Here is a 15,443-nt window from a genome sequence, read left to right on the forward strand (position 1 = left end):
CTCGCGTCTTGGGGGTCTACGCAGCGCAATAAGGGACCCAAGAAGGATCTCCGATACAGAATGCCGTCATTCATTTCATAATGCAGGGCTTTGTGCTGGATCTTCCTTGCCTCTGCTTTGTTCTCTGGGAGTATCCCTTCCTGTAGATAGTGAATTATAGGGGTCATCCAGGATGGCTGCCCTATTTCGATCACGTTCACCTAGCGCAGCAGGACTGATGGATTTTTGAGCACTTCAATCCATACCTCCTTTGCAAGATGCTGAAAGGACGTTGACGCGAGCTTGCTTAAAGCGTCTGCCTGTTTGTTTTCTGAGCGGTTGATGTGTACGACCCTATATGTCGTGAACTTCTGCAGCAGCTCTTTTGGTTGATCCAGATATAAGGCCATAACGTCGCTCTTTGCGTCATAGAATCCGTTGACTTGGTTGGCGATCAGAAGTGAATCAACGTGCGCTTGTAGATTTTTAGCTCCCATTTTAATGGCGAGGCGCAAGCCTGCCAGAAATGCCTCGTACTCTGCTTCATTGTTGGTATTTTTAAAATCCAACCTGGTAGCGTATGTAAAAATTCATGCTTTTCTGGGCTCACCAGGCGCAATCCGGCTCCTGAGCCGTCCTCGTTTGAGGCACCATCTGTGTATAGGAACCATAGCCCATCTGACGTATCTTTTGTGGGAGCTTCGACGATTTCACAATCTTTGACCTTTTCTGCTGGGACTTCTGTGATAAAGTCTGCAAGGACTTGACCCTTGATGGCTGGGCGCGGCCTATACAAAATGTTGTGGCCCCCCCGCTCGATCGCCCACTTCGCAAATCGCCCGGATGTCTCCGATTTTTGTAATATCGTCCCAATGTGGAAATTGGTCAGTACTGTGATGACGTTGCCTGTGAAGTATCGGCGCAGCCTTCTAGAGGCATGTTGCAGCGCTAGCACCAGCTTCTCCATCGTTGAATATCTTGTCTCTGGATCTGTGAGCATTCTACTGACATAGTAGATTGGAGTTTGAACCCCGTTTCTTTCTACAAGCAATACTGAACCCACTGCCTTGTCTGATGATGACAAGTACAAGATGAGCGGCTCCTTTTCGAACGGTGCGGTCAACGTCGGGAGTTCGATCAAACACTCCTTCATTTGCTGAAAAGCGCTTTCTGCTTCGGGCGTCCACTTGAACTCTTGCTTTTTTACACAGTTGCGCAAGGTACTTATGCAAGGGTACGACTTTGCGACGTGATTTGACAGGAAGCGGTTAAGCGCGGCTAAGCGGCCGGCTAACCTTTGCATCTCTTTGATTGTTTTGGGTGAAGGCATGCGCTCTATTGCCTGGACCTTTTCTGGGTTTACTTTAAATCCTCCATTGGTGACTATGAAGCCCAAGAGTTTCCCCTCTTCCATACCAAAGGAACATTTGGCTGGATTTAATTTCATGTTCACGCATCTCAGCGAGTTGAAGGTTTTCTCAATGTCTTTCAACATTTGGTCCTCTTCAGGACTTTTTACTACTAGATCATCGATGTAAACCTCAATGTGCTTCCCAATATCCCCAGCAAAGGTCTTGTCCATCAGGCGTTGGTACGTGGCGCCAGCGTTTTTTAGACCGAATGGCATCTTTGTATAACAGAAGATCCCGAGATCGGTTCTGAAAGCTGTCTTGTCTTCGTCTTCGAGCTTCATCTGAACCTGATGATACCCCTTATAACAATCCAAGAAGCACTTCCACCTGTATGGCGCGAGGGAGTCTATCTTTTTGTCAATCTCAGGCAAAGAATAGCAATCCTTAGGGCACGCCTTGTTGAGATCAGTATAATCAACGCACATTCGCCATCCTCCGCTCGACTTTTCCACCATTACTGGGTTCGCGACCCAACTTTGATAACGGACTTCCGGCAGGATTCCAGCTTTGAGTAGTTCACATACTTTCTCATTCGTTGCTTTTGTTTTGTCTGCCCCTAAGCTGCGCCTTCTTTGGACCTTTGGTTCAACAGAGGGGTAAGTGTTTAAGCAATGCTCGGTGATGTCGCGCGGGACACCGGTCATGTCTGCCAGGGTCCAGGCGAAGATATCCATATTCCTGAACAATAGTTGCTTCAGATGCGTTCTGATATCTGACGAAATGGCGTGGCCTATTGTTATCGTTTGCTCTGGGTACTTACGGTTTAACACGCACTTCTCTGGCTCAGTTGTTGAAACTTTCGCCGCTTTCGTTGGGCGCAGCTCTTCTGTTGACATTACTTCTTTTTTGGCATAGATGATCGCTACCCCCGTCTTGGTTGGAAACCCTATCGCTGAGTGGGGGGTGGAAGTTACCATGTTTAGCTCGCCCTGGGTTTCTCTCCCAATCAGCACATCGTGCCTCGATTTGACAGGCATCACCATGAAGTTACATTTGTTGTTCTTGAATGCTTTCCGTCAGAGAGTGTGACGGGAAAGCTGATTTGGCCTAGTGGGAAAACCATTTCATTGCAAAATCCAGACAACGGATAATCAACTGGCTCGAGTCTTGCTTTTTCATCTTTATCAAACTGGTTAAAACAATGTTCATAGATGATATCAGCTGTGCTTCCTGGGTCAATGAAGACATATTCCGTTTGATAATGGCCGATAATACCGGTAATGACGACGGGTCGAGTGGCGCGAGGACCGCCGCGCACTACCGGGAAAATGACCTGTTGCTCTTGCCATGAAGGTTTGTAAGGGCGCTTGCCTTTCTCTTTTGCACTGTATCTTGGTCCGTTGACCACATGGGTTTCGAGGCGCCGGACTTTCTTGTGACTTCCCTCATCATGGCGTTGAAGCTGTCGAGTTTCTTTTCCCACGTTTTTCACCAGGTGACTTAGCTTCCCGCTCTTTAGTGCTTTCTCAATTTCTTGACCTAGACTATAGCAGTCATCTGTCAGGTGCCCTGTATCTTTGTGGAAGTCACAGTACAGGTTGGGGTCTTGCCCCTTCTTGTTTGTCATAGGCCTTGGTGCCTTGAAATCATGATTCTCCATCATCAACACCTCTTTTGGTGTTTTTATGAGCGGAGTCCACTGCTTCTCTCTCTTATCATCCTTGACTGCTTTTCGGTAACCGATTCTATCGATTGTGTCGCACGCGTCTTCTCTATAGCGCGGCCTTTCGTCATGGCCCCTTGATCTTCCAGATTTCCAATCATTACCTTTGTACTTGTTGCGCTTGTTGTGATCGCGCGAATTCCCTTTGGAAAATCGGTCTTCAGAATAATAATTCTTGTTTCCAGCGGGTGATTCTTCAGTTTGCGCGACTATTTTTGCGGCTTCCATGAGTTTATCCCATTCTTTGGGCATTCCGTCTTTGCCAGTGATAGTTCTGATGAGACTATCACATTGAATGGCTTTCTTGAAATGGCAGCGCATGAGTTGCTCACTTACGCCACCGATTTCCAGACACTCTTTGTTAAAGCGAGTGATGAAATCTTCCGAACCCTCACCATCTCTTCGCCAGATGTCTTCTACCTCAGCTGTGTCGCGCTGGTAGCGTCGTTGCTGGCTGAAGTAACTCAAGAACTGCGTCTTGAAATCTACCCATGACTTAATATTTCCCGGAGGAAGGCTATCGAACCAAGCGCGAGCAGCCCCGGTAAGAGTTTGAATAAACAGATGGCACCACATAGGCATGTTCCATCCTCCCATGCAACCTACGCTTGTGAAAGTTCTGACGTGATCATCAGGATCAGTCAATCCGTTAAACTTTACAACCGTCGGAGGTAACTTCTCTCTTGAAAGTGGCGCAAGCGCAATTTTTGGGATGAACTTTGAATGTTCCGCAGCCTCAGCTGGCCGATAAGCGAGGCGGAAGTCTCTTTCCGCTTCTTCAGTGTACCCGATGTGTTGTCTTGGCTTGTAGTACTCATGATTTTTCTGCAAGCGATTGAAGACTGACAAACCCTCATCATCTTCCCAAGTTGGATCATTCGGGTCAGTCTCCTCCCATTCATTGTTCATGTTGTGCGGCGTGAGCCGGCTATGAACAGGACCTCTTTGAAGGTGTGACGGATAGTCGTAGTAACTTTCCGTTTCTCCCCTTGTATCGCGCGTATCATGCACGCTTAGTCACCTGGTGGGGGGAGGCCTATTGATTCTTCCTTGTAGACTTGGCTGTGGGGGTATCTGGCGTGCCCCCCGACTTTGTGCTTGAGGAGTGACCAAGGACGGTTCTGCCGTTAAGACTGCTTGCTGTGCGATAAGAGATTGATACACTGCGTTAATGGTTGCAATATTCTTGGCGTACCATGAGGCTGGAGTTTCGCCCTCTGGTAGCCCTAGTAGCGCCGAAACGTTCTGAGGTGGGCCCGGGTTTGAAGGTCCCTCGCCATTGTTTCCTGGGGTGACCGTCTGAGTAATGCGGGTGATGCTCCCGCACGGGCCCCTAGTGTTGGTTACTTCGATTTCACCAATTTCTTCGATGTGTTGGGGTTGGATGTTTTGATTTCCCTCGCCCAACACCGCATTGGAGTTTGCTCCGAAACCAAACTCGGGAATGATTCCTTGACCAGCCATGATCGAAGGAAGAAAAATGTCGAAAACTCAGAAAAAAGAAGATGAAAGTGGTTGTAGAAAAACCGGTGGGCGCCAATGAAGAAACACGAAACCAATTAAGAGGCTAATCAGTTGGGTTTATGTTTCTACCATGATGGTTAATCTTCTAATGATTATCTGAGCTTCGTCTTGAACGTATAATCCTGCAAAACAGAACACCGTTACTCGTTAAGAGGGGAATATGGGGGTTTCCCTCTTAACCGGGCTCCGGCGTGAGAATAAGCGACTGCTTTGGGGAAGATAATTAAGTATTAAGAATGAGAATAGAGAGCATGGAATCTTTAACCTGTGAAGTGAGGTCTCTATTTATAGCCGGGGAGGTGTAAGAGGATGTGGGCTGATGGGCCTTGGGCCGGTAGGCGACAATATAGCGGATATGCTCTTTGTCTCGCTGGTGTCGACCGTTAGTGGCTTCTAGAAGTTTTCCGGCGCTGGCGCGCCTTGAATGGAGCCACGTGTCACTGTTGTCGGCCTTGCTGTCCTTCTGCCATCAGCAGACAAGTGGAGATCGTGGGACAGATGTCTCTGTCCTCTGATTGGTGCCACATAGTTGTCCTTATGTACTTTTCGTCCTTTGCACCTCAGACGATCGTGGCGCACGATTGAACACAGCCTGCAGGATGCTCATTGACTCCTTTTTCCTGCCACTTGTACCTTTTGTACCTTCCTATCCTGGTCTTGCGCTGCAACCTTTCTGTGATTCTTGCTGGGCATGAAACCAGGTTGTGCGGGTTTACAGATAGTGAAGACTTTTATCAGATTGCTAAGTGTCGGAATTGCAGTTCTCTTCTGACTAGACTTCGTGCCTCTTCGTGGGATGTGACGGGACTCGCGCGAGGTTGTCTTAGTAAGAGAATTGTCGAATAAGGAGTATGGCCCTGCGCGCAGCCTTGATGAAGGGTTGCGCGGTTTTTTTGGGGCCATACCCCTTCAACTCTTTTCCAGCTACTAGAAAAGTATTTTGATGACACCGACTTTTAGGACAACATTAGGCTAACACTCTAATACAACACATGCCCTATCACGAGGGCAGAAAACGCGTCACCGGTAAAGCATTGTCAACTTGCATTGACCTTCTTGACGACATGTTATCTGGCGAGGTATGACCCGGTTTAACTAATCACGAACCGGTGAATACCTATTTTGACCTAATAAAGATCCTAGAATAATTCCGGAACATTCTATACCGTACAAATATATCTCATAAATTAATAGGATCTTTGTAAGAGGACACGGGGTGGTACGTGATGGGAGCTCGATAACGCGTGAAAGTATCACGCTACACCGCCGCCGCACCCTCTATAACGCGTGATATTCAAAACGCGTTTTACCGATAACGCGTTGAACTTTTCAAAAAATTGGACCGTTTGTGATTTTTGACCGTTTTAAAACGGTAAAATTCAATAAAAAAAATTTAAACCATTTATCTATATATATCTACATTTTAACCATTTTACACACACCAAACTATATCTTTTAAACCAATTTAAACCCATTTCACACAATTTTTATATCTTTCTCAAATGGAATTCCCTACGGATTCGACGTTTCCGATATCTAGCGATACCGATACCGAGTCGTCTTCCGACAACGAGACGCTAAAATATTTTGTGTCGGTGTATAACGAGCTTGATGCCGAGTCGTCCCGCCCAAAGAAGAAGATGGTCGACCGTGATCATATACGTGCCAACGAAGTTTTGATGAATGATTATTTTGTGGAAAACCCGCTATACAATGCCGAAACGTTTAGAGATCGGTTTCATTTACCCAAAGAATTATTTTTAAAGATTGTTGGAGACATCGAAGCAAGCGAGGAATGGTTACAAGAACGTTACGATGCGAGGGGCAAACCAAGTTTCACGCCGATACAAAAATGCACGTCCGCCATTCGCCAACTAGCGACAGGTAACCCACCCGATCAATATGATGAATACCTAGCTATGTCTGAAAGAACTTCACGTGAATGTTTGCAATTTTTTTGCAATGCGGTCACTAAGTTGTATGCTAACGAGTTTTTACGTAAACCGACGAGCCACGGCATCTCACGTATTTACGCCGCACACGAGGCTAGATGGCATTTTCCCGGGATGCTCGGTAGCATCGATTGTACACATATCGAGTGGAAAAAATTGTCCAAGAGAGTTGCGAGGGGCGTATGTTAGGGGAGACATCAAAAGACCAACCATCATACTAGAAGCGGTGGCGTCGAATGATTTATGGATTTGGCATTCGTATTTCGGTGTTCCAGGTTCAAACAACGACATCAATGTGTTGCACACGTCGCCGTTGTTCCAAAGCGTAACGGATGGTACCGCATCTTCCTCTCCTTTCTATGTTAACGGTCGACATTACAGACGAGGTTTTTATCTTGTGGATGGTATCTACCCGTCTTGGTCTGTTTTTGTTAAAGCTCCCTCATTTCCTGTCGAGGCTAAAGAAAAGGCGTTCAAAAAATTGCAAGAATCGGCAAGAAAAGATGTTGAGAGGGCATTTGGTGTTTTAAAGGGTAGATGAGGTATACTACACCGACCGGTTCGTTCGATGACCAAGAAATCAATACATAGCATAGTGTATGCATGTATCATATTGCACAATATGCTGATCAAACACGACGAACGTGCAATATCCCCGGATTGGGTGCCGGATCCTCGTACACAAGTTCAAGTTCCACAAAATATCCAACTAGAATTGCGTAATGAAGAAACTCACTTTCGGTTGAGATTCGATTTAATCGAACTAGTAGGTTCTCTAGGTTTGGAGTTTCCGGATTCGGACGAGGAGTAGGTTTTTTTTTTTTTTTTTTTAAATTGTATGTTTCTAGTATGTTAAATTGAAGTAGTATGTTTTAAATTTAATGAAATTTTTAATTTTAGTGTTTTATTGTTAATTTCTAATTTAAAATGAAAAATTAAAAAAATTAGTGAAATTTATAATTTTAAAATGAAAATTAAAAAAAAATTTGGAGTGATAGAATTCCATCACTAGTGATTCCACCCCTCCTACATTTCTATCACTAGTGATAGAAATTTGGTTGATGACATGGCATGATTTTATTGGACAGGGAGAGTGATAGAATCTATCACTAGTGAACCACCCCTCCTCCCCTAAAGTAAGGAAGATTTATCATATCACCTACTTTTCGAGTAGAATCCCAATGCAACTACAACTTCTATAGGGGAAAACCTCTAACCACCAAACACTATAAATACATAAGACTAAATCCAAGGTAAGACATTCAATCTCTCAATACTCTCTCTGATAAAACACTTTAGTTTTGTAAACCCTAGCTCTGATAATAAAACCCAGATTCACCCGAAAGATCAATAATTTAGGTAGACGTTTCTTCATTGGTGCCATCCGTGGGACAAAACTAAGTCAAGAAACCACTGTTATCAAACATGATGAGCAGTCAGACGACTGCACTAGTAACCGGTGATGTCGTTGCACCATCAGGAAGCCAAAGAACCCAGCCTAGCGCAACCTACACAGTTGCACCCACGCAACCTAGTGTAACCAGGGCTTCGGTGCTGAGTTCCATGAAAACCGAATTTTTTTCTATACCTAGGGGCCTAAATTTTTATAAATATTCCGCACCCTCATGAAAAAAATCTTAGTCCGCCAGTGAGGGGGAAATGTCTAAAAACCTTGATTTTTCATAAATATCATTCGTTACATACACACATATAGATACATAGCTACATACAAATTTAAAAACCTAATTCTGTGACAATATATGCTCACAACAAAATTTCTTTACGCATGAAGAAACCCACGAAATAGAGTAAAGAATTTACACATAAAGCCGAGTGTGGTGGTGGTGGCCGGCAAGTATGGCAACGGAGAGGAGATGATTCTGAAGGGGGAGATGTAGGGAAGAACAGATGTGAAGTGAATGAGGAAAAAGAAAGCTATATTTTTTAGCCCTAAAATCAGCCTTGACAACCCGTCATCAGCACTTACAAAAGGATACGATATCGTTTTATTTAACACTAATCACAGAAAAAAGGAAGATAATACTTTACCTATACCGACGCGGTCTCCTTTGATCCATATTTCAGCGCGCCATAATAACAATAAAAAAATAATTGACTTTATTCCGTCGAGACACTGCCGACACAATTTTCAAAAAGGCGGGTTACTTTCACTATCTTGGAGCCCAACCTTTTGCAACAATATTATTGATGACATGTCGTGCAACAGATACATTGACCACCCGTCGTCACTACACATGGACCTATACCGACGACAACCAGTCGTCCAGGACAACCTCGTCGTATCAGACAAAGTTTTTTTAGTGACTCTTAAGTAGCGTTCGTTTCATTGAATGGAATGGAATGGAATTAGAAAGTTTTTCTTTGTAAAATTGATCTTGGTTGGGGGAGGGAGGAATTTGAAATCCTTCACTCTAATGAAATTTGTGACTATTTCAACATTCCTTAGAAATCCTTCTCTCTAATGAAATTTGTGACTATTTCAACATTCCTTAGAAATCCTTCACTCTAATGAAGGAATGGAATGGAATGTTGAAATAGTCACAAATTTCATTGATTAAAGAAATTCATTGGATTTCAAATTCCTCCCTCCCCAAACCAAGATCAATTTTACAAAGAAAAGCTTCCCAATTTCATTCCATTCCATTCCATGAAACGAACGCTACCTTAGTGTTCGTTTCACATAATGGAATGAAATCTTGAGAGAGAATTGGAATGTTAATTTCACTTCTTATTTTATTGGTTTAAACAAGAAAATGAATGGAATAACAACATAAGGAATGAAATCTAGATTCTAATTTCATCCAAATTTTATTCCATTTTGCAAAACAAACACAACTAAATTACAAATCAAATTTCAATTTCTGCACCAATTTTCATTCCAATTTCGTTACAATCCATGAAACGAACACTTATAATGTTTTCATTTAAATATTTCGTTACTCTACCCAAAAAAAAAAAGAAAAAATTAAATAATAATAGAAGTACTTTTATGCTAACTTCTTGTGAAGTTAAATGATTTGTAAATTTGTGACCGAAATCGCGTATTCACATTATCTTCTACTATTGATCATGTGATTGCTCTCCCAGTGTACGTAACTGTGCATTGTGGTTACTTACAATCTTATATATTACAAAATCTATGATCTAATGTTCTTGATATTTTATGACAACATGAACCAATAAATATATAAATAATCTTGAAGTTCCTATCGAGTTGAATTGACTTATATTCAATTATATCATCATCTATGATCACTCTACTATACGAATCTAGACGGTGCTCATGAACAAAGGATAAAGTTACATTCAAAAATGCCCTCCTTGTGTGGTTGATATATTATTTAATTCAATTAGGTTAAGAATCATTATTATTCAATCCTGATAGAAGGGTACCCAAACTCAACAAGAAGCAGACAACAATAGTTTCTGAGACAACAATTGTTTCTGAGGCTATAGGGTGTGGTCATAACCCATATGATCACCATGACCCTCCACATCATCACCATGTCATCCATCTCTAATCCACCATTTAAAACCACTACCCTAGGGGTGTGGTCATGACCCAAACACTATCCTCTTATTTATTTTAGTTAATTTTTGTCTAAAGAAAAAGGAAAGGAAATCATGAAAAATGGAAACTAGGACCATGGTTGCCATGGTTTAATCCATGGGAACCATGGTGGATCAAGCAAGGGGGTGGTATAGTATTCTATTCATGTTCCTACATGGCAAATCATGTCCCAACCATGACCCCCATACCCTTTAGCCTGAGGGTGAGTATGTAATTGTACAAACATATATATTGTACTCTTTGTGTCTTAATCTTTGGTGAGGGTGAAGGCTTAATGTACCCAAACTCATCAAGAAGCAGACAACAATAGTTTCTGAGACAGCAACTCCGAATCTTCATATATATCACTCATTTTCTTCAGAAGACCCTAAATGAAAGTGTGGTAGCTCTTCGAGATTAAATCATTATGGGCTCTAAGGAGGAACAAAGAGCAGCTTTATATCAGAAGTTCAAAGAACTTGGCTCGGTTTCCCATTCCGATGCGGTAAACTCCTCATAGAGAGTTAACTCAAAAATTTCTGAAAATAATTCCTGGCTCTAATACTTGATTCTGAATTGAGAGCTACAATTAGATGAATATTTCTTTAGAATTTTTTTAATTATATGAATTCTTGATGCATGGTATTTATATTTATAGGTGTTTATAAAAAAAATGACTTAATTTAATGATCCAGTTGTGCTGATCTAGTGGTAAAAAAGTGTCGTTATAGTATGTCTGATTTATATGTACAAGGTTTATTCTACTTTCAGGTAAACAAAACATCAATTGTCGTGGAGGCCGCAAATTATATCGAAGAACTCAAGCATAAGGTAGAAAAACTAGATGAAGATATCATGAGTTCGAATGAAGCTACTTCAATACCTATGGTAACTTTAATGTCATCTCCAAAGAAAACATATGCTATAATTCCTGTTACTTATAATACTTATAACTTTTTGTTCTTATCAAATATTAGAAAGCCACAGTTGAAACCCTAGATAAGGGTTTTCGAATTAACGTCTTCTCAGAAGAGGATTGCCCCGGTCTACTTGTCTCTATTCTTGAAGCATTTGAAGAGCTTGGACTTGATGTGCGTGATGCTAACATATCTTGTTCCAATAAGTTCCATCTCCAAGCCATAGGCGAAGTAAGAGATTACATACACGCTTTGATGCATATTATTATTTTGTTTTCACCCAATCGCGATCTCTCTTATACACAAACGACAACTAAAACTTTTCGTATAGTCTTTTTAGTGATGTAGAAATCATATTGGGCAATATAATGGAAGAAAAAGCACATTAGCATGGTTTATTCTTTTTTCAAATGTTTATACTTTTTCACTGTTGATCTTCTATAAATACATTATACATGAACAGTTATTGAAGAATGAGGGACATGTTGATGACATAGATGCTCAGGTGGTGAAACGAACTGTTTTGAAAGCTATTAAGTACTGGAGTGACAGCAACGGCGAAGAGTAAGATTCAAGGGTTTATCTATATATAAACCCCTCACAATGCAATATATAGTTCTTTCAAGTGTAAGGATGATTATTGGTGATGATTATACTCATCATAATGTAATTTAGGATAATAAAGTATATTTATGAACTTTGAGAAACTGTTTGACACTACAAATCAAGTTCCAATACATAAATGATCATCTGTTTGTTCCATTTGTAATAATTCTTTGTTTTGGGCAAATAGAATAATATGTTGCTTTAAACTTGTTTTACAGTGATGAGCACAGTGGATTTCCCAAGATCTTCTTTGGTTTGTTTGTTTTCTTCATGTTTGCAGTAGGTTTGTTTGTAGTAATATGATAAGGGAATGAAAGAGAATGAATGATAATAATATTCTTGAATTGATAAATGAAAACAGTAACTTCCACTGTTTACATAGACTATATATATATATATGTGCAGTAAAAGGATGAACCGATGTGTTTGTTAATGAACCATCTTATCCTTCTACAATACAGTTTCAAGGTTTTAAAAACTGCACAACAGACCCTTCTAACTTAATACAAATACATATGTGACTCAAACATACTTTATACTATTTACATACTTGACCCATAACTAGTAATAAATAAAGATCCAATAATTAAGTGGATTAGTAGGCTAACATTCACCCCCTTAATCCATTTAATTTTGGTGCAGTCTTGAACTTCAAGTTTCAGCAGGTTCCCCGTCGTCCAGGAGAACGAAATCATCCAAATCTTCATAATCTTCCAAGTTGAGATCATCAAGGTCTTCATCAAGTAGTGATCCGCCTATTTTTAGAACATCTTCTATGTCAATAGGTGCTTCTTCCAATTTTTCAGCATGTACATCCTTTTTGATATCTTCCATGAATGCATCTTTATCTTCAATCAAACTCTCAACTTTGACATCCATCGAGCAACTCGGCTCTCCAAGCATTTTTAAACTATTCTTTGCCATATTGTACCTCCATGACATCAAGTCTAAATAGCCTTGATAAATGATCCTTAAGTTTGCTGCATACATCTCTTGTAACCCAAGTTTCATGGCTATTTCAGCCCACTTGTTGTTTTTGGAGGCATTTTGATACCCCCCCCCCCCATTTTCTTCAACAAACATGTAAAGATCTAAAAGTTCTATGGCACATCCATTTGGAAGTTTAGGCGGGTATTCTTTGTTTCCTTGCCTAAACATTTCTTCGTAAAACCGTTTGACAAACTTTGCAAATTCAACTCTTAAAGATTCTTTTGATTCCTCAAGATAGTTGGGAATATGCAAAGTGTCTAAGAAATTAACCCAAATAGTAGGATCATTGGACACAATTGATTCAAGGTTTTGACCATTTTTTATCAAACTTTCTCCTAGTTTGATATTTGAATCAAAGTATCCTTCAAGATCGGCTTCAAGTTTTCCCAACTTAAGTTCATTGGCACTTTGATCATCCAATTTTTCAATATAATCACTCCAATAATCATTTTCTTGTTCATTTTCACCGACCAATTCTCCGGTGTTATTTGGACCTTTCATGATTGCAAACATGTCATTTATGTAACATACATCACCATCGAATGTTACATTGTACCCTTGATCATTCAATTGATTCAAACTTAGAATATTTTTCCTTTTCAAGGCGGGTACAAAATTCACGCCGGGTATGACTCGTGTTTGCCCATTTATCATGATTTCAACTTCTCCAATTCCAATGGAGTAAAGTTTGTTATTATTAACAAACCCAATTTCAACACCGGGAGACTTGTTCAAGTTTTTGAACATGTTTTCATTCCCCGTCATATCCTTCTTATACGACAAATCAACAACCCAACATCCATCCCATGTACCCAAATCGGTACCTTTAACTAGATAATCTTTAGGAACATGTAAAACGGGAGAAGAAATTTCAAGATACTTACCGGGACAGTTTATCGCTTTATGACCAACGACATTACACAAGTAACATCTTATTTTCAGATTCCTGAAATAACCACGCTTGAAGGTCTGAGCCTTCTTGACAACTCGCTTCGCTGCCATCAATTTCTTGTTTACCATGCCTGGTTTCGGAGATCTTTTGACATGTACCATGGAACCAGAACCGATATGCAACTTCGAAAGACCCCTCGTGATTCCTTTCTGTTCACTCCACGGATCAGAACCAACACCCGCACTACCCTGTGCAAGACCCTCTCGGTCCTTCGTGGTTCTCCACTGTCCGAACCGGCGAACGGAATCAACACCCGAACAAACATGTTCGAGGCCTTTAGACTGTTCACGATCAGCCCTGTTCATGGCTTTGAAATTGTTTCTTCTTCTTCCCGCCTGCGCTCTGATACCACTGTAGCACAGTGGATTTCCCAAGATCTTCTTTGGTTTGTTTGTTTTCTTCATGTTTGCAGTAGGTTTGTTTGTAGTAATATGATAAGGGAATGAAAGAGAATGAATGATAATAATATTCTTGAATTGATAAATGAAAACAGTAACTTCCACTGTTTACATAGACTAAATATATATATGTGCAGTAAAAGGATGAACCGATGTGTTTGTTAGTGAACCATCGTATCCTTCTACAATACGGTTTCAAGGTTTTAAAAACTGCACAACAGACCCTTCTAACTTAATAAAAATACATATGTGACTCAAACATAGTTTATACTATTTACATACTTGACCCATAACTAGTAATAAATAAAGATCCAATAATTAAGTGGATTAGTAGGCTAACATTATTGGTGATGATTGTACTCATCATAATGTAATTTAGGATAATAAAGTATATTTATGAACTTTGAGAAATTGTTTGACACTACAAATCAAGTTCCAATACATAAATGATCATCTGTTTGTTCCATTTGTAATAATTCTTTGTTTTGGGCAAATAGAATAATATGTTGCTTTAAACTTGTTTTACAGTGATGAGTAAGCGCATATTTCCAATCGTTGAGTATGAAGAATCAGCCATTGGAAATAAAGATTAGAACATCTGTGACAAATAATGCCTCTAATTACCACCAATGACCTATTCTAAATAAATTTGACCACCAGTGACCAAAACCAAACCTAGATGTTATATGGCACTTACCAAACCTGGTCTAAACAATTCATTTTAATAAAAAAAGACATCTGAATCATTTTCACTTGAGTTTACTCCATTGTATCTTGTACTAGCACTTCATCTATTGACCACTTGTTGAACCAACAATGATTTCTTTATGATAAACCAAGAAACCACTTGACAAAAACCAACATCTCTTACCGGCCAGCAAGAAATGCTACGTAAGTATGAATCGTGAACACCAGTTCAGAGCTAGCTTAGAGCTAGCTTCTTTGACATCATAGCTGGCATCTGAAATACGATTTTGTTAGTTGGGATGATTTGATTAGAGCAGAGGATGACGAGCAGAGGTTTTTTCCTCTACTCAAAGGATGACCTAGCAATAACTAGAGGGATTTTCTATTGTCATTGTAGCTAAAATCTATAACCCTAATTATAACCCTCTAAATACTTCTCATTGTACCTGTACACTTTGAGTACCTAATACAAAGAGATAACTAGTTGTGGAGAGTGGATATACATCAAGCTTGATCGAACCACTATAAATCGCATGTTCTTGTTCTTGTGATTTAGAGTGTGTACGTGTGAGCTCAATGTGTTTTGTTCTAGCGTTCATGTGAGACCCATTCTGACCTAATTCACACAAACCAATAACAAACAGAGGTGTAGAGGAAAATACCTGCCAAGGAGAAATCGCAGCTAGGGTTTGTCGACTCAGTAGCCACCGCTGCTCATCTTCCCATAGCCGCTCAGCCGTCAGCAACCACTGCTAGGGTTCTGATTGAAGACATCTGCTGCAGATTGTGACT

The 15,443-nt window shown here is 40.6% G+C and overlaps 2 protein-coding genes across 2 annotated transcripts; one reads left to right on the plus strand and one right to left on the minus strand.

The window, feature by feature from the left end:
* Nucleotides 1-2,367: 2,367 nt before the first annotated feature.
* Nucleotides 2,368-3,963, minus strand: LOC110882863. The gene has a single exon (XM_022130784.1). It carries the CDS (start codon nucleotides 3,961-3,963, stop codon nucleotides 2,368-2,370), a length of 1,596 nt encoding a protein of 531 aa, XP_021986476.1.
* Nucleotides 3,964-10,395: 6,432 nt separating this feature from the next.
* LOC110936114 lies at nucleotides 10,396-11,933 on the plus strand. Its single transcript, XM_022178451.2, has 5 exons — nucleotides 10,396-10,606; nucleotides 10,873-10,989; nucleotides 11,079-11,249; nucleotides 11,482-11,582; nucleotides 11,843-11,933. Exons 1-5 carry the CDS (start codon nucleotides 10,529-10,531, stop codon nucleotides 11,925-11,927), a joined length of 552 nt encoding a protein of 183 aa, XP_022034143.1. The 5' UTR covers nucleotides 10,396-10,528; the 3' UTR covers nucleotides 11,928-11,933.
* Nucleotides 11,934-15,443: the final 3,510 nt, after the last annotated feature.

Source organism: Helianthus annuus, chromosome 1 (assembly GCF_002127325.2).
Source record: "Helianthus annuus cultivar XRQ/B chromosome 1, HanXRQr2.0-SUNRISE, whole genome shotgun sequence".
Taxonomy (NCBI): domain Eukaryota; kingdom Viridiplantae; phylum Streptophyta; class Magnoliopsida; order Asterales; family Asteraceae; genus Helianthus; species Helianthus annuus.

Coding starts and splice junctions, on each gene's coding strand:
- LOC110882863 (XM_022130784.1), bottom strand. CDS start 3,963: ATGAACAATGAATGGGAGGAGACTGACCCGAATGATCCAACTTGGGAA.
- LOC110936114 (XM_022178451.2), top strand. CDS start 10,529: ATGGGCTCTAAGGAGGAACAAAGAGCAGCTTTATATCAGAAGTTCAAA. Junction 10,607..10,872: donor CGGTTTCCCATTCCGATGCG/GTAAACTCCTCA, acceptor TTCTACTTTCAG/GTAAACAAAACATCAATTGT. Junction 11,583..11,842: donor AGTGACAGCAACGGCGAAGA/GTAAGATTCAAG, acceptor CTTGTTTTACAG/TGATGAGCACAGTGGATTTC.